Below are 17,178 nucleotides of genomic sequence, written 5' to 3' on the forward strand. Positions count from 1 at the left end.
TACCCTTTTATGTAATGATGTTTACTTTGAATTTTTATTAGTTCACACAAACACTCCATCCATGCTTTTGTTCCGGCCCTCCGGTCCAGTTTAAGAACCCATTGTGGCCCTAAAGTTTGTCCACCCCTGGGTTAGGGCCATAGCTTATTTTTTAAGTTTTTATTTTTATTTGTAAATACTGGAGGATATTTTTTTCATTGAATTTTAGAGAGAGTGGGAGGGAGGGAAGGAGCGAGGGAGGGAGGGGGGAGAAGAAAGAGAAACGTAGATGTGAAAGAGACACATCGATTGGTTGCCTCACGCATGCACCCCAACTGGGGCTGGGGGGTCAAACCTGCAAACCAGGTGTGTCTCCTTGACCCGAATCAAACCCAGAGATTCTTCAGTGTGCGGGCCGATGCTCTAACCATTGAGCACACTGGCCAGGGCATAGCCTATGCTTTTAAATTTAGCCTGCCTGGCACATAGTTGGCGCTCCATAAAGGTGCTCTCTGTTTTCTCTGTCTCCTCCCTGTACACACCTTTTCCTCTTTAAACTGAAAATGATAGCTCCATCTTACAGCATATCCACAGTATAAATGCCAAAGACTGTCTCCCAAATTTGGCCACCTCTTTGTGTATTTGGTACTACGACAGGCATCATATTCTGGAAGCGTGTTTTTTGTTTTTGCTTTTTTATAGGGAAACTGGGAGAAAACATGACTCTTAAACGAGCTGCATGGGTGAAGGTGCCAAATGGGTTCTATGTTGGCTCTTATGTCCATGGAACAATGCACAGTCCCTCACTCCACAACCTGGTGCTGGGGAAGTACGGGGCCCTGGTCATCTGCGAGATATCTGAGTGGAAAGCAAACCTTGAAGAACTTGGCCGCCGCCTTGGGCAGCATGTGGTAGGCATGGCCCCTCTCTCTGTTGGCTCCCTGGACGATGAGCCTGGGGGAGAGACAGAAACCAAGATGCTGTCCCAGCCGTACTTGCTGGATCCCTCTATCACATTGGGACAGTATGTGCAGCCCCAGGGAGTGTCTGTGGTAGACTTTGTGCGGTTTGAATGTGGCGAAGAGGGAGAGGCAGCAGAGGCTGAATAGGTTCCAGAGACTTTAGGTCAGGAGGAAACATTTGTTCTTAGTTCTGGGCTTTATTACAAAAAGCAGTTATTTTCTAAGCCTCTTCAAACCCAGGATTTGTTTTTCATTTGTGTTTGTAATGAAATTATACATCATGAGTAAAGTTATTAAATAAAATTGTTATATAATAAAGAGAGTAGAATCTTTTCCTTGTTTGCGTAATGCTGGGTTCAGCTTTTGTGTGTCTTAGAAAACAACAAGTGGGCCTTATTGACAGTCTCTGGGAAAATAGGCATCCACGTGCTCCCTTCGTAGGTTTATTATGGTGTCCCTAAAACTTCTCACTCATCCTATCTTACTTCTTCTCTGACATGGAAGTCTCTTCGATGCTTTGCACCATGCTTGCATCCTGGAACTTCCCAGTGACATTACTCCTGCCACATGGGTTCTTTTGGAATTGTTGACTCAAACCTAGAGTTGTCTGGAAAATGTGGTTCATTTGTTGATGTCTGTAGTGTGCTTTGAAGGCTCTCTGGTGGTATTCACACTGGTTCTGGTCTCATTACTGAAATTAATAACACATGGCCCTAGTTTTCTGCTGGATAATGGGGTTTTCCTGGACAGCTGTACGGCAGATTTTGGCATTCTTGTGCCAAAAACAGGAATCACAGTGGTCCAGTGAACTAGAGAGCTCACCCAACAGTGCCTCTGTACTTCCCTCATCCTGAGACATTTCTCCCAGCAATACATCAGGTAATCACTAGAATGGGCAAAACCATAATACTGAACAGAACTCGCATTTGCTCATATAGGTATCTTTATTTGAAAAGTTAAAAGCTCTGGCACATACAGATCTGGGCATTTGGATTTTGGCTTTGGGATATACATGTAATTAACTTCAATGATTTGTGGGTTAAATTGGTTTTGGAAATACTGATCTTAAAATTGGAGACAAACTTAGGTTTCTGCCTAAACACTTTAAGCTTAGTTGCTGTTTTTTTGTTGTTGTATTACTTTTGGCTTCTCCAGACTCATGTAGTTTTAGTGCTTTCCGCTGAGGCTTTAGCCAGAAGGCCACAAAAATTAAAAAGTGAGTATATAACAACTAAGGAATGCAGGGATGAGAAAAATGGAGAACATGCTGTGATTTGCAGACCCTGTTTTATCTAAATGAAGTAGCTGAATGTTAGGCAACAATTGGTAGATAAATTCTTTCCTGATACTGGCACTATCTGTTCTCTTCTGTGCTCTTGCAGTATGTCTATGCTTGCTTGGTTTAGAAAAGCCCCTTTTCTTTCTTCATTTGGAGCTGTTTCCAGCCAGGCAGAGCAGCAAATTGCCCTCTTGTGATGCCAAACACAGAAACAAAGTCCTGTTCAGAGAGGTAATTCTAAGAAAGAAAAGAAAGTTTCCGGTTAAAAGGAAGCATGGCACCTATCAGTGCCAACAGTTTGGGAGAGTGGGGCTAAGAGGGACAGGACCTTGAAGGGGAAGGAGACTGGATTTTAGAAATTCGGTAATAGACTTAAATTATTCATTGGAGAGTTCTTCAGGTTGCAGAGTCCCATCTTGGCCTGTGGAAGAACTGATTAGGTTCACTTCTCTCACGGAGTCACCTGGCACCAGTTTCTTGCCAGAGGGACAAGAAATGGGTTATATATTATGTATGATTTCTAGACATTAGGTTTTGGCTACATGGAGAACTAAATGGAGTAATAGTTTTCTTTGCTTTATGCCCATATCTGTCATTTTTATCCAGACTTTTTAAAAAAATTGATTTTAGAGAGAAAGGAAGGGGGGAGGGGGGAGAGAGAGAGAGAGAGTGAGAGAGGAGAGAGAAACATCAATTCGTTATTCCACTTATTTATGCATTGGTTGATTCTTGTATGTGCCCTGACTGGGGATTGAACCCAAAATCTTGGTGTATGGGGATGATACTCTAATCAACTGAACCACCACGCCAGGGCCCAGACATTTTCAAATACAAGATCAGGTGGATCTTGTTGAGAGCATAAAATTTTCCTAACATTTATTTATTGGTGTTTAATGAGTATTTCCCATCCAAGTAACATTATTAATATATGACCTGTGCTTTTAAGAAAGCTGTCGTCTAGTACTCAGGAGTTGGTTAGATAAGATGTGGTGGAAAATCTAGAGACTTTTCCCAAATCAAATCCTTCAAGGGGGAGAGTAATTCATTCCACATGAGGATGTTAATCCATTTAACCAGAACTAAAGAAGTGTCTGCTATTTGTCGAGTACTGTTTTAGGTGGTGAAAAGCTGAGAAGGGACGTGAATGTGATGGTGAACAAGACAGATAAGGCCCTTGCTCTTAAGGATACTACTAGAGGGGGAGACAGACAATACACAGTATAAAGGGACTGGAGGGGGTGAGGTAAGCAGTGTTAGGTAGGGTAGTCAGGGATGGCCTTCTTGGGGACGTGATATTGGAGCTGAGACCTAAATAATGAGGCGTTGACTTACTTTTTTTCTGGCAGGAGCAATAGCAAGTGTAGAGGCTCAAAGGCTGGAATGAACATGTTAGAAGAAAAGCAGCTACTGGCTGAAGGGGGCTAAGTGAAGAGGGTACTGGTGTGTGGGATTAAATCAGAGGGGGGAGGGGGCAGATTGGGTTAGGGCCTTGGATGCCATGGAAAGGACTTCGGTTTCTTTTGTATGTGCAGTAGGAAGCCATTCAAGTGCTTTAAGTAGAACAGTGTCATCTGTTTCAATAGCTCATTGGTTGTTAGGTGGGGAACAGATTGTAGGAATGGTGTAGGGACCAGTTGGGGGACTATTGTAGTAGGCCATGATGGCTGGTCCAGACTGGCAGCAGAGAGGTGGAGAGCAGTGGACAGAGGCTAGCTGATGGATTGACGTGGGAGGTGAGAAAAACATATCAAGGAAGAGCCCTGGAGCCCTAACCAGTTTGGCCCTCGGACTGAAGTGTCCCAAGTTCGATTCAGGTCAAGGGCATCCTTCAGCTCTGATCGGTCTACGTGCCAATTGATGTAACTCTCTCACATCGATTTTCTCTCTGTGTGTCTCTCCCCCTCCCTTTCACTCTCTAAAAATCAATGGAAACATATCCTCTGGTGAGGATTAACCAAAAAAAAAAAAAAAAAAAGAGAGAGAGAGAGAGAAGAAAGAAAATAAAAGAAAGAAAGAGCCCAGTAGGGCGGCAGGCGGCTGGCAGCAAGCAATGGAGTCAGTGGGGATGAATAGTTACTTATTAGTGTCAGTTGTTTGGTGGTGGTGGCTGTGGTGACCACGAAGGGGACGGGATGGCTGGTAATGTGTGCCCCTCAGGGAGAGCAAGAGTGAGAGGACGCGAGAGAACGAGGGAGTGGGGGAGAGAGAGAGAGAAACATTGATCGGTTGCCCCCAGTGCACATCCCCACGGGATCAAACCCACAACCTAGTTATGTGCCCTGACTGGGAATTTAACCCCCCACCTTTTGGTGTACAGGATGATGCTCTAACCAGCTGAGCCACACCAGCCAGCTATTTGCCTAAACTGGAACTTAAGCTGCAGCCATTTCTTTGTGGATGTGTCTAAAAACCTAAGGACATTGTATGATGTAATTTGTTACAGAAGGCACAGGATACTAAGAGTCATCAAAGACAAAGTTGGAGGAACTATGACAACCAAGAATAGCCTAAGGAGCCCTACCAGTTTGGCTCAGTGGATAGAGCGTCAGCCTGCGGACTGAAGGGTCCCAGGTTCGATTCTGGTCAAGGGCATGTACCTTGGTTGCGGGCACATCCCCAGTAGGGAGTGTGCAGGAGGCAGCTGAATCGATGTTTCTCTCTCATTGATGTTTCTAACTCTCTATCCCTCTCCCCTCCTCTCTGTAAAAAATCAATAAAATACAATTAAAAAAAAAAAAAAGAATAGCCTAAGGCCGTGGTCAGCAAACTGCGGCTCGCGAGCCACATTCGGCTCTTTGGCTCCTTGAGTGTGGCTCTTCCTAAGCCTTAGGAGTACCCTAATTAAGTTAATAACAGTGTACCTACCTATATAGTTTAAGTTTAAAAAATTTGGCTCTCAAAAGAAATTTCAGCTGTACTGTGGATATTTGGCTTTGTTGACTAATGAGTTTGCCGGCCACTGGCCTAAGGAAACAATACTGCTCAGTGTAACAGGATGTCCTGGATAAGATCCTGAAACAAAATGGACAATGGAGAAAAACTGAGGGTATCTGAATAAAGTATATTCTTTGGTTAATAATAATAAAATAAAAGAAAGAAAGAAAGAGCCCTGGGTTTTTGAGATACTGGTAGCTCAAATGTCTGAGTGCTTACAGTGTTCCAGAAGTGTCCTAGGCCGTGTATGGAGACAGGCACTTTACTCCTGGAGAGCTGCACTTGCATCAGACACAGCTCCTTCAGCGACTCACCTCCTTTTTGGCAGGGTCCACATCCTCAGGCAACTCTTGATTCTGATTTTTCAGTAGAACTTCTATAGGGTAATATTTTATCTCAGAATTCAGGGAGAGGGTTGTATTCCTCATGTCCTAGGTAAAATAGATGAAAACGGAGACACACGGTAAAAAACTGTTCAGGTTTGTGCAATCGAAGGTCTGTGTGTATAACATTAAAATTTTGGTTTATACCACTTCACTCTTTGTAATTAGCTTTTACAACAGTTGTCCCCAAACCTGGCTGCATGTCAGAATCGTCAGGGAATCCAAAATATTCAGACTTTGGGGTCCTTGGGAAAGCTGATTGAATAAATATAAGGTAAATCCTGTGTAGCCAGTTTGGCATCAGTGCTGTGCTTAAATCTCATTAAATATTGTGATTGCATCCCTTCTCTTGGCACTTAACTTAGGCTCTGCATTTCCAGGCTTTAAGTGACTTCAGTTGAAGTCATACTTTCCTTAAATACATTTTAAAGATGCGACATCACCATTAGCTTTGGAATCTTGAGTTTGTAGAGCACAGAGGACATAGTTGCCAGTTGGTTTGGACAGCTGGTGCTGTCCAACTCATCCTGATGTTAAATTGCTGTTGAATTCCTGGCAGAGGCTCCACTTCTTTTAGTCATTAAAATAGGGGTAATGACCTGAATTTCTATGGATTCTACTGTCAGGAACTGATAAACATATCATTTGGGTTAGAAACTTACTACTTCTGAGAAATGCTGTCAATAAATTTAATCTGTCCTGAATGACAGAGTTGAATACCAAAATTAGTTTTTGTGGCTTTTTAAAAACAGCAAGTCTGTTCTAAATTCTGGAAGGTGGTAAACTAAGGAACTTGGCTCTGAGACCTGCTTTTCTATTCATTGAAACAGTCTTCATATCAGAACAGACGACTTGAGTGATACTGAGAGGACATGACAGGGGTCACCCTGTGACGTCTGTAGCACTTGCTGTTTCTCTTTGGCTCTGGTTGCCTGTGTGACTTGCTCCTCCAAGAAACTCACAGCAGTGATTCTCGTGATGGCAGCAGTGTCTCCCAGCTCTTCTTTTAACTGTTCATAGGATTTCCCTGCCTGAAAGGAAGAGATAGAAAACATAGGATGAAGTGCTGCATATAGGGATGGCCATCTCAGGCCTAATCTGAACCCTTGAGAAAAGCAAAAATGCCAGAGAATCCCAGGACATTTCAGGGATGAGCAAAAATGAAAATCCCTTCTGGGCCCATGCAGGATTGGAAGGTATGAAACATATGCATTCTTTGCTGGTGGTCCCTCAATCCTCCGTATAAGACTTAAGACAGCAGTTGACTAGGAGTCAGAAAACCTGGTTAATTGTGTCTTCAGACAAATAATTTCTCCTCTAAGCTTCCCATCTGTAACATGGGAAACCATGTTTACAGTGGCTGTCAGGATGGTTGTAAAGCTAAAAAACAGGTGTGTGGGTATACTTTCTAAACATTATTACTTCTACATGCTGCTTATTCCTGAACTAAGCTGTGAATTCTCTAACTGGACTTCGTGCTGTGGAGGGTGGGAAAGAGAAGTAAAAAACGGGGGACAGGGAGTAAGAGAAGTGTGGACTTGGATTTACTCAGCCCTTGAGTACCCCACTGTCCCACTGAGCTATTAATGCTGAGCTCCCTGACATTAAGAACGCCTCCCCGTTCTCTGTTCTTACACTCCAAATGTGAGAGTCCCAGGCCAAGAACCAGCCTGTGAAGATGGGAAGCTCGAACCCCTGCTTGACGATCAGGATCGGTGTGTCAGTGTCTCGGCCACTAGGGTGAGTGTGCAGGTACTCCTGGGCTGTAGCCAGAGCGCTCTCCTTCTCTATGGCATTGGCCTCAGCCCCAATCCACAAGAACACCTGTTATGGTAGAGATTGAATATTAGTTAATGTGCTCATAACAGGTACCGTGTACTAGATCATAAACACTGCCCTCTCTTTCCCCCTCAGCTATTCACAGCCTCAGCAGAGAGCTTTTCTCAGAATCAGTTGATTTGTGATGTTAATTGCCATGTGTACCTCCCATATGTACATCTCCAGACCTGAGCTCTTTCTCTGAACTTCAACTTCCTGAATCCAACTTCTTGCAAAACACCTCCTCTTGGCTGTCTTCAAGCACCTCAAATATAACACCCCAAAATGTAGCTCTTTTCTAAACTTTGGCCTGTGTCTCCATTCTTGGTGAATGGCGTCCACCCAGTCATTTTTAAGGCCGTGACCTGGGATTCATCCTAAATGCCCCATATCCAGTGAGTTGCTCAGGTCAGCCAGTTTCCCTTCTCTGGATTTATCAAATCTGTCACCATCTCTGCATCTCCACTCCATTGCTCCTATGTGGGCCCACGCAGCAGCACTTAACTGGACTCTAACAATAGACTACTCTCAGCATAGTCTTCTTTTGTGCTCACCCCCATCCCTCCTCTCCTACACTTGCTGGAATGCTTTTATTAAAGTGCAGTCCGACCTTGCTACTCACCTGCTTAAATTTCAGTAGCTTTCCAGGATAAATCTCAAACTTTTTCACATAGTAGGTAAGGTCCATACCTACTTCCTCAGCTGCATCTCCAGGGTGCTCTTTAGCTCTATCTTATGTTCTGATAATATTTTTCTTCCGTAGTTCCATGTGCACTAGAATACTTTGTGCCTTGCTTGTACCTGTGCTATTTCCTGTGCCCAGAGTGCCCTCTTTACCTGATTAATGCCTATTTATCCTTGGAGACTCAGTCGGGAGCCGTCTCCTCCAGGATGTCAGCTCTGAGCTGCTAAACTGTGTGAGTGCCCCTAATCTGTGCTCCCGTGGCACCTTTTATGCACCTCCATCATAGTAAATGATGCTCCTACGTCCCCACCCCCATCAGCCTGTGAAGTCGCAGAGCAGGATGGCACTCCTCACCTCGGTGACATCACACCTCGCTCCGTGACTAGAACAGAGGAGGTGCTGAGCATGTTTGCTGGGCCAAACTGAGGAAAATGGGATGTCAGGGGAGGTTGCCTTGGAGATACCCCTTTGTTCCTCAAAGGCCCATATCTGGGTGTGGAACCTGCTGCTATTGATCCTGAGAGAAAGAAGTGCCTGATGACAGATAGGATGGCCTGATTTTTCCAGAGCAAGGTGGGAGAGTTCCCAGGATGGTGAGTTTTAAACAACATTCTGTTCTTTTCAACTCTGGTAAAAAGCAGGCTCTGTTATTGGTCACCACTGACAATTGTTTGATTGACTTGGGGATGGTCCAGGGTTACTCTGGGTTTATTCTGGCAGGGGAGTTACTACATAAAAATAGCCCAAACTGTGAGGATCTCTGTCTTTTGTTCCAAGCACTCTGGCTGTGTCTTACCTGGTCCCAGGTATCCAGGAGCATCACATCACTTGGGTTCAGGTCATCCTGGGTGAATTCTGTGATCTCAGTGACAATGAACCGGCCAGTCTTATTGGAACATTCAAAGAGACGGGGCTGGACATCCAGGATTTCCTGCTGTAGTCTGCAATACAGTCCATTTGGAGGAACTGAGCTTAGAAATCATGTGCAGTTCACAAGCCTGGGAGGCAGGGGGAGCCAAGAGGAGGGGATGCTGTGGTCCCATACCTTTTGTGACTGGCATAGGGAGTTTTCCCTCCCAACAGGTCCCAGAACTCCGGGGTCTCCTGGCCCTCGGCCACAGTGTCCTCAGTGCCATTACAGAGAATCCCGGCCAGCTCCTTAGCCATTGCCCGCTCATCCCCACTAGACCCCTGAGAGTGGGGTGAGGAGAACACAGATGTTAGTTGCACATGAGCACATTGATGTAGAAAAAAAGCTTCTGAGACTTAATAGCTTAGTGTAGCTAGGATCAGCAACCAAGCCATAGTACTTTGGGACGGGGGAATAGGTTTGTTCTAGTGCTGGGAAGGGGCTGTGGTGGGGGGAGGAAAACACTGTGGTGGCAAAGAACAAAACTGGACTCTGAAACCACATGGATGTTGACAAGAGTCACCTTTGTTTTGGTTTCAGTTGGAATTTTACCACCTACTTTTAATATTTTTTTAAGAGAAAAATTTAAACTTATTTTTAAAATTACATACACAAAAATTCACTCTTTTTGGCATGTGGTTTTATGAGTCTTGACAAATGCATTGAATCGAGTTACCACCACAACAAAGAATCAGAACAGTTGCCTTGCCCCAGCCAAAGATTCGCCCAGACTATCCCTTTGTATCCAACTCTTCCCATCCTTAACCTCTGGCAACCACTGTTCTGCTCTCCATCACACTAGTTTTGCCTTTTCCAGAGGTCAGAAATGGAATCACACACTATGTAGTCCTTGAGTCTGGCTGCTTTCACTTAGTCTCATCCTTGTAGTTGTGGGTATTCGACACTCACTCTCTGTGTTGCTGAGTAGTATTCCATTGTATGGATGTGATACTGTTTATCCATTCTCCAGTGGAGATGCTTTCAGTTTCTGGTGATTGTGAATAAAGGTGCTATGTGCTATAAACATTTGTATATGGGTCTTTGTGTGAAGACTGTTTTATTTCACATGGTTAAATGCCCAGAAGTGGGATTGTTGGATTGTATGATAAGTGTATGTTTTATAAGAAACATCCTCATCTGCACTTGATATTCTCAGTTTTTTTAGTCATTCTAATAAGTGTGTATCTCATTGGGTTTCCACTTGCATTTCCCTAATGACTAATGATGTTGAGCATCTTTTCCTGTTCAATTCTCTTTTGTAAAACAACTTAGTTCTTTTTAATGCAGATGCAGTCTGAATGGACAAAAATCACATTTTTCGTGTTATTGTTCAGTGGTAATGCCTGTCTTATTGTAATCCACCAAACTGGTGTGCAAAGATCGTGTTATTTTGAAGTTTATGGAGTGTCTCCGGGTATGGGCAGGACGAGGACGGTCATTGACTTTCTAATTGGAGGCCTAATTGTGGGGAATGTTGGCAGTCCCTTTGAAGACCCTTTAGGAAAAAGGTTCATCTTTCTGTGAACTCTTCCAGCTTTGCTGACAGGAGGGTGGGCACAGGGCTGGTATGATCACTGAGCCCAGCCATCTTACCTTGCCGTACCACAGGTAGTGCTCTGCCTGGGTCCGCAGCAGAAAGACGTCATTGGAGTTCAGGGAGGAGGCGAAGGCTGGCACCTCCACTGCTTTGGTGTTGGATTTGTCATTTCCTTGAATTTGGAAGAGCCTTACTGGAGGGTCGGGCTCGGCATTTCCCTTCCTGGAAGTCCCACCCTAGAGAGAAGGAGAAAAGCACAGTCTGGATTTGAGGTGAACCATGGGAGAGAGCACTGGGCTAGCTGTAGAGGAGAACATGGATGTATTTGACACCATATTTGCCTCTGAGGAGCTTGTAGGCTAACTGGGAGAGGTGGGGGTGACCTGGAGTTATGGTACCAATAATGTTAGCTTTCATCCTAAGACCTCTGTTATATGGAGGCTTTGTGGCTGGTGCCTTACCTACATCATTTCATTGATCCTCCAAATAACTCTGTGAAGCTATCATCCCATAGTACAGATGGGGAAACTGAGGCTTAGAAACCTGGCTAATAAATGGCAAGACTAGGACTTGACCACAGACTTGTGTATATCAAGCATGTGCCATTATACATTTTTGGTAGTGCTTCAGCCAGGGGCTTCATGGAAGAAGTAGGACTTGAATCTGAAGGACATTCGGTGGGAAAGGTTGATAGGGAGTGTGATATGGCACATGTGCGGCCCTGTGAGGAGACCCACCTGACGAGTGGAGCGTGTAGGTTAGGGAGTGAGGGTAGCGCACCTACACGGGTAATCTGGGTCAGATTATGAAAGACCGTGAGCATGAATTAGGCAGTGGTTTGGACTTGAAGACCTAGGCAGTTGGGATTCACTTCAGTGTCTTAGAGAGATTAACCCCTTCTTGTCCATGGCTACCCCAAGACCTGCTCCCCACCCCTCTTCTCTACCGTAGCCCCTACTTGTTAGTTCGGAGCATTCTGGCTCATGGTGTAACTTTATCTGAGGGCTCTCACCTCAAAGATAACCAGCTTTCCTTTGAAGATGGCCATGAAGTGGCGTGGCTCCTTCCCCATGGTAACCCGGACCTGCACAGGGGCCCCATCAAACTTCCGATCCACCTCCACCGCCTGGAATGCCGAGGCTGCCAGCTCGTCCTGTGAGGCGTGGCGGCCCTGCAGCGGTGACGGGAGAAATGGCTGCTGCTGCCCTTGCCCCAGCCTAGTGGCCAGAGGAAGCACCATCTCTGAAAGCTGAGAGCCTGCCCAGGCCTACCTGCCAGATGTACAAGATGTAATGTGGCTTCGCGTAAACCTCGAATGTGTAGAGAACCAGATAGCAGTCTCCTCCATAGAAGAAGCCGTGCCACTGATGCTCCACGGGGACCAACCCCAGGTTTTCAATTCTCCAGACCTGGGCACAGAAGGAGACAGTTCCCCAGAGATGGGGTCCTATTTGAAGAGACAGCTGCCTGAAGGGAACGGGCGGTGCTTAGCAGAGAATCCTCAGGTAAGGCACTAACATCTGCCACTCAAAGTCCCCTGCCCCCTCTGGGGCTGCTTTCCCAGTGGCAAGGCCTTATCACATTTGCATGATTTGAATCTGGAGGAGAACTGGATTGTCCCTGGTCAGGCACCTCCTGTCAGCTCAGAGGTGATTTGAATAGTTCTGCCAGGTGAGTTACTGATAGCTCACTAGGGTATCTGCCTTTCACTTCCCTGAAGAATTGTGGGAAAACTGCAGACTCAGACACCTTGGAGAGAATACTCCTAGGCACCGGAGATGAAAAGGAAAGCAAAGCAGACACAAAATCACCTGCCCCCTCCTCTACAGCAGAATAGCCAGGAGGGCCAGAGCTGCCTGCCTGCACTGAGGTGGGAATCGTTAGGCTTACCTCGATTTTTCCATTGCCGTCATCCACCATTCTTTCCTGGGCAGCTACCTCTGGTTTGGAGTGCAGCAGAGTCACATCAAATTTATCCTGGAAAACTTTAGCTGCAGAGAAGGGGTTGGGAGAAGCCGAGTGAGTGAAGATCATCCATGCCTGTCTTCCTACAGTCTCAGTAGGAAGACGGTCTGAGGCGATCTTACCGATTTTACCAACGCCGAACGTTCTCCCCAGGCCCACGGTCTGCTCCTTCACGGACCACTTCTGGAACAGCTGCTTGAACATGGCTGACTCGGCACCATCGTTGACGGTCTCCACATTGGTGCTGCTGGGGTAGCCCTTCATCTTGATGAAGTTCTGTAGATACCCCGCACCCCCCGAAAAGCAGGTCAGTCAGGGAATGCACCGAGTCCTTTGCTGACCGGTCATTCACCCCTTTGAAGCCAGTTGGTAGGATTGCTCCCTTATTCCCTTCTGGGAGTCAGAGTCAAATTCTACTCATTTCTGTCTAGGACAAATGTACCTAACTCAAGGAAAGGACTGAGTGGAACATTTATCATCTGTTTATTGGCCTGTCATGATTATTATTCTTATTTTCTGTTCTTTGAACACTCATGGAGAATACTGACTCTGTCTCACATTCATTTGCCCATTTATTGCTCTGTGAGTCCATCTGCGGGGTCTGCACAATATCATACGCTCCTGGAGGACAGGGCCATTACCCTTGGTACGTGCTATCTGTCCCCTTCAATAGTAACAGCCACCTTTTATTGACCCACTGTGTACCAGGTACTGTTCTGAATACCTTAACAGATATTATTTAATCCTCACAACAACCCAGGGGATGGCATTGAACCTAGATTTGAATCCCAGTTTGCCTGACTTCGAAGTCCATGTATGTAACTGCAGTGTGCTTTGCTCAGGGCCTGGTGTGGCTCTCTGAGCTCAGCTGAAGTGTTACTGACAGAATTTTTTGGACAATGGTGTGCATCTGTAGCTCCTACCAGGGCCTTAGACATGGCCATCTGCTTCTCAGCCTTTGTGGCTCCTCTTCCTTTCCACACGTAGATCTTGGTTCCGCTGTGGTCCAGGATGTAGCAGTCCTGAAGCAGTCAGGGACAAAGGTGGTTACTCTTTCCCAGGGCCTCCACTGAGGCCAGGTCTGGCCACCCCACACCAGCTCTGCTTACATCATGGTTCAGTAGGTCCTGGACCAGCGGCCTCGTCGCTACCTCTCTGACCACCAGCTGCCCAGCTGAGTCTGAGACACTGGAGAAAGGGAGAGGTTAGCCTGCGCCTTCTCTTCTGCAAAGCATCTTGTAGTGGTTAGGTATTTTCCTGGCTTTGTTTTAATGCGGAGTTTCTGGGGAGAGTTTGACTTCCTATGACAGGCGTGGCGTGAATGCAGACAGGAATGTGAGGGACTCAGTTCTCCAGCGGAGACTTGTGCATCTCTCTCCAGACACCCCGTCACATCCCTGCGCAGGTATAGACCAGAGTAAAGGAACAGTTTCCCCAAGAGACCAGGAAGAGTTGCTGACAAGGACAGATGGTAGCTGCCTCCTTGAGTCGGATCAGCAAGCTCTTTCTAGAAGCTGCATGGGAAAAAGACTAAAAGGAAGCCAGACTCCTGCACCCAAAATGAGGAGCCAAGCAGAAGTATCCCCTAGTCTTTCAGGGGACACCCTCCCCCTGCCCCAGCTTCCAGCCAGCAGCCAGGTTTAGCTACTCACTGATATAACATGATATTTGATTTCTGCTGCTGATCTATGATCTCATCTGGGACTGCAGGCTTGATAATAGAACGTCGGCCGAGGGTGTCCTGAAGGACCTTCATCAGCTCTGGGCTTGCTGCCTCCTTGTCTCCCTCGATCACTCCTATTTCAGCACGGCCCCCTCGCTCCCTGTCCCGAATATCCTTTGCCAGAAGCATAGCCTGTCAAGGAAACCCATGGAAGCACTTAGCTTCTCTGCCCCTCCCCCCATCTCTGCCCAATGGCTTTGGGAGGAGCAGCCTAGGTCCCAGACAGGAGTTACTCTGATGCTGAGGAGCCCAGGGGTGAGTCACAGACACACACACATGGTCTCTTTCTAAAACAGACTCTACTCCAAGGCAGGGGTCCGCCTTGAATCCCAGGGAAGAGCCAGCAAGGAAGGAAGAAGGAAAAGGCACCTGAGAGAGCCACGCTCTATGAGCAGGCCTGAGGGAGAGGAGAGCAGGAAGACTGGAAAGAGCTGTACCTTCAGACGCTCCCCGCTGTTGCTCTCTGGACCATTCCATTGGATGATAACCTTCCCAAGGTCCAGCAAGAAGACATCACCTCGGTTAAAACTGTCCCAGCTCATTTCCACCTGGAGGTAGACATTATTCAAGAGGAATCCTTAGGCATCAGGTAGAGAGGCCCTGGGCCCAGAAAGAGTGGGAGGACTTACCTCCGTGGCCCTGATGTTTCTCTTCCCCTTCACGTGTAACAGCCGCTCCACGTCATAGGTGTTGGTCTCCACATGCTTCATCCCAGAGGCCACACCCCCCCTCTTGTAGCTAAGGGAACATCCATTAAGTTATTGATTGAGCACCTGCTATGTGTTAGGTACCGGGGAGACAGTGGTGAATTACACAGATGCGGTTTCTGCCTATGTGGGTGACAACAGTAAATAAGCAAAGTAAACCTACATGGGAGTAATCGCTGCCACAGAAGTAGACACAGTGACAGACTTTGACAGAGTGGTCAGGCAGTCTTCTCAGAAGGTGTAACAGTCCAGCTGAGCATTAAAGGAATAGGAACCAACAACAAGGAACTAGTGTTCAAAACAGAGGGAACATTGGTAATGAAGACCCCATAGCATGAAAGAGCTTGTTTTGTGCTGGGAACTGTGTGAATATCAGTGTGTGGCAGGGAGAGGGGCACAAGCTGGGCAGCAGCAGAAGCATCGATGACACCATGGCCTGAGGACCAACTCCCTCCTGGAATCAGTTCTCCTGCCCCGGCACTCACCCAACCCAGCCTCCATACCAGGTTCCTGGTGACAGTGTGTTGCCCTGTGCCCAGCAGGTCCTCAGTGGGAACTGCCAATCTGCACGAAGCTGGCCTTGGACCAGCCTCAGAATTCTTGAGCTCATTGGAATTTCTTTTTGTTTTAATCTTGAGTGCAAAGTTTTGAGTTAATCAAACTCATTAGTTCATGGAGCAGTACCAGAACCCTCTCGTTTTAGGTATTTACGTATTCTCTCTTATCTGCATACCCTACTCCCAGTCTTCACCCCACCATGGGCAACCATTCTAACAGTTTAACATGGATTTATTTTTATTCTGGTGAAATGCGGCCTGTTGTTTTGTGTGCATGTGGTTTTTTTAAAAAACAAATTGGCATTCTGTTACATAGCTCAAGGCTGTTTCTTACTGTGTTCACTAAAGCACCCTGATTTTAAGCTCTGTCCATGTTAGGTATGTATCTAATCCGTTGCTTCTGGCTCCTGCATAGTACTCCTTAGTGTCATGGAGTATTTTTCTTGTCCAGTCTCCCAGTGATGGGCTTCTACATTTTCTTTCTTTTTTTTTTTTTTTTTTTGGCTTCTACATTTTCTACAGCTTCTGCCATCACTAATGATAACTGCTGTGAACATCCTGGTTCATGTGCCTTTATGGAACTGGGTATGTGAGAATTCCTTTGAATTATACACCCAGAATGGGATTTGCCTCAGGCAGATTACTCTTTGAAATGCTGTGCCAGCCCTCCCTCCCACCAGCAAGGCACAAGGGCTCCTATTTCCCCACAATCTCGCCAGCGCTTGCACCGCCCAGCTCTCAGATTTGTGCTACTCGAGTAGTGGAAATTATAAGCTTTGTTTGGATTTACATTTCTCTGATTACTTTCTTCATGTACTTATTGGTCCTTTGGGTTTCCTTTTTGGTAAACTGCCATTTTTCCCTGGCTCATCCGTAACTACTCACATGATACCCTGCTTGAAGTAGCCGCGGAAGGTGTCGGACTCATGGTGCTGGACCTCTCGGTGCTGCACGGGGCTGCCCCCCAGGTAGTCATCCAGCTGTGTGGCGTAGATGGCTGCGCAGCTCTGCTCATCCTGGGAGGAGTCCTTCCCGATCCAGAAGTGGATGTCCTGGGAGAGGAGACTGCCCACTCTCCGGGTCTGGGATGCAGCCAGAGAGATAGGTCAGGGACCAGCTCGCCTCCCCTTTGCTGCTGCCCCACTGGCATGGGGAGAACGCAGCATACAGTGGCTCCAGACCTCTCCCTCCCTGCAGTGGCCCCTATGTGGACCTACAGTGTGGCTCAAGCTCAGGCAGCCCCAGTTCCTCTCCATGTTTGGGAAAAGTTGACAGCTTATTGTTCTCAAATAAATGGAGTGCAACAGGGACCTTTTCCAACTTGGAATGCAGACTTACCTTGTGGCTCCTCCATTCCCCTGAACTTACGGAGCTGGCACAGTGCTGATCTGTCCATCTTGTGGCTGTCAGCACTATTCATGTGGGATGTTGTTTCCTCAACTAGAATGAGCACTCGAGGCCTGCATTTATCTGGCCTTCTTCCACACCGCTGTAATCTGGGGGCTGCCCCCTCCCCAGGATGTGCTGTTTGTGAGTGACTTATCTAAGTTCAGACTGAGGGCCCCACCCCCACCCTCTGATGCAAAATTGAAAACTCCCACCTAAGAACGGCCTTTAAGGTCAAATTGTAGGCCTGTCCTGTATAACATTGAGGAAGAATCAAGATCGACACCAGGGATCTGAATAGCATCGTCAGGTCTCTCCTCTGCGGAGCCTGGCTCTAGGGAGAAGCGTGTGGG

General features: G+C 46.7%; 2 protein-coding genes across 7 annotated transcripts in view; one reads left to right on the forward strand and one right to left on the reverse strand.

Moving 5' to 3' along the window:
• Positions 1 to 1,273, forward strand: part of TSFM (Ts translation elongation factor, mitochondrial) — an 11,308-nt gene extending 10,035 nt beyond the window's left edge. For all 5 annotated transcript variants that reach the window (XM_005879058.2, XM_014550061.1, XM_005879059.2 and 2 more), the window contains exon 6: positions 682 to 1,273. In XM_005879058.2, the coding sequence (XP_005879120.1) occupies positions 682 to 1,088 (407 nt within the window). In that variant the 3' untranslated portion in view covers positions 1,089 to 1,273. The remainder of the gene's footprint in view (positions 1 to 681) is intronic.
• Positions 1,274 to 1,866: 593 nt separating this feature from the next.
• Positions 1,867 to 17,178, reverse strand: part of AVIL (advillin) — a 19,248-nt gene continuing 3,936 nt past the window's right edge. Inside the window, exons 3-19 of one of the 2 annotated variants that reach the window (XM_005879056.2) lie at positions 16,325 to 16,521; positions 14,805 to 14,913; positions 14,613 to 14,723; positions 14,105 to 14,307; positions 13,562 to 13,640; positions 13,376 to 13,474; positions 12,575 to 12,728; positions 12,378 to 12,478; positions 11,759 to 11,896; positions 11,500 to 11,658; positions 10,544 to 10,723; positions 9,086 to 9,231; positions 8,837 to 8,981; positions 7,173 to 7,361; positions 6,500 to 6,568; positions 5,469 to 5,585; positions 1,867 to 2,457 (exon numbers count right to left, since the gene is read on the reverse strand). In XM_005879056.2, coding sequence (XP_005879118.1) covers positions 2,344 to 2,457; positions 5,469 to 5,585; positions 6,500 to 6,568; positions 7,173 to 7,361; positions 8,837 to 8,981; positions 9,086 to 9,231; positions 10,544 to 10,723; positions 11,500 to 11,658; positions 11,759 to 11,896; positions 12,378 to 12,478; positions 12,575 to 12,728; positions 13,376 to 13,474; positions 13,562 to 13,640; positions 14,105 to 14,307; positions 14,613 to 14,723; positions 14,805 to 14,913; positions 16,325 to 16,521 — 2,310 coding nt within the window. In that variant the 3' untranslated portion in view covers positions 1,867 to 2,343. Of the gene's footprint in view, positions 2,458 to 5,468; positions 5,586 to 6,499; positions 6,569 to 7,172; positions 7,362 to 8,836; positions 8,982 to 9,085; positions 9,232 to 10,543; positions 10,724 to 11,499; positions 11,659 to 11,758; positions 11,897 to 12,377; positions 12,729 to 13,375; positions 13,475 to 13,561; positions 13,641 to 14,104; positions 14,308 to 14,612; positions 14,724 to 14,804; positions 14,914 to 16,324; positions 16,522 to 17,178 lie in introns of both variants that reach the window. The other variant, XM_014550059.1, reaches the window with a different exon arrangement.

The sequence above is a fragment of the Myotis brandtii genome, unplaced genomic scaffold (assembly GCF_000412655.1).
Source record: "Myotis brandtii unplaced genomic scaffold, ASM41265v1 scaffold581, whole genome shotgun sequence".
Taxonomy (NCBI): Eukaryota; Metazoa; Chordata; class Mammalia; order Chiroptera; family Vespertilionidae; genus Myotis; species Myotis brandtii.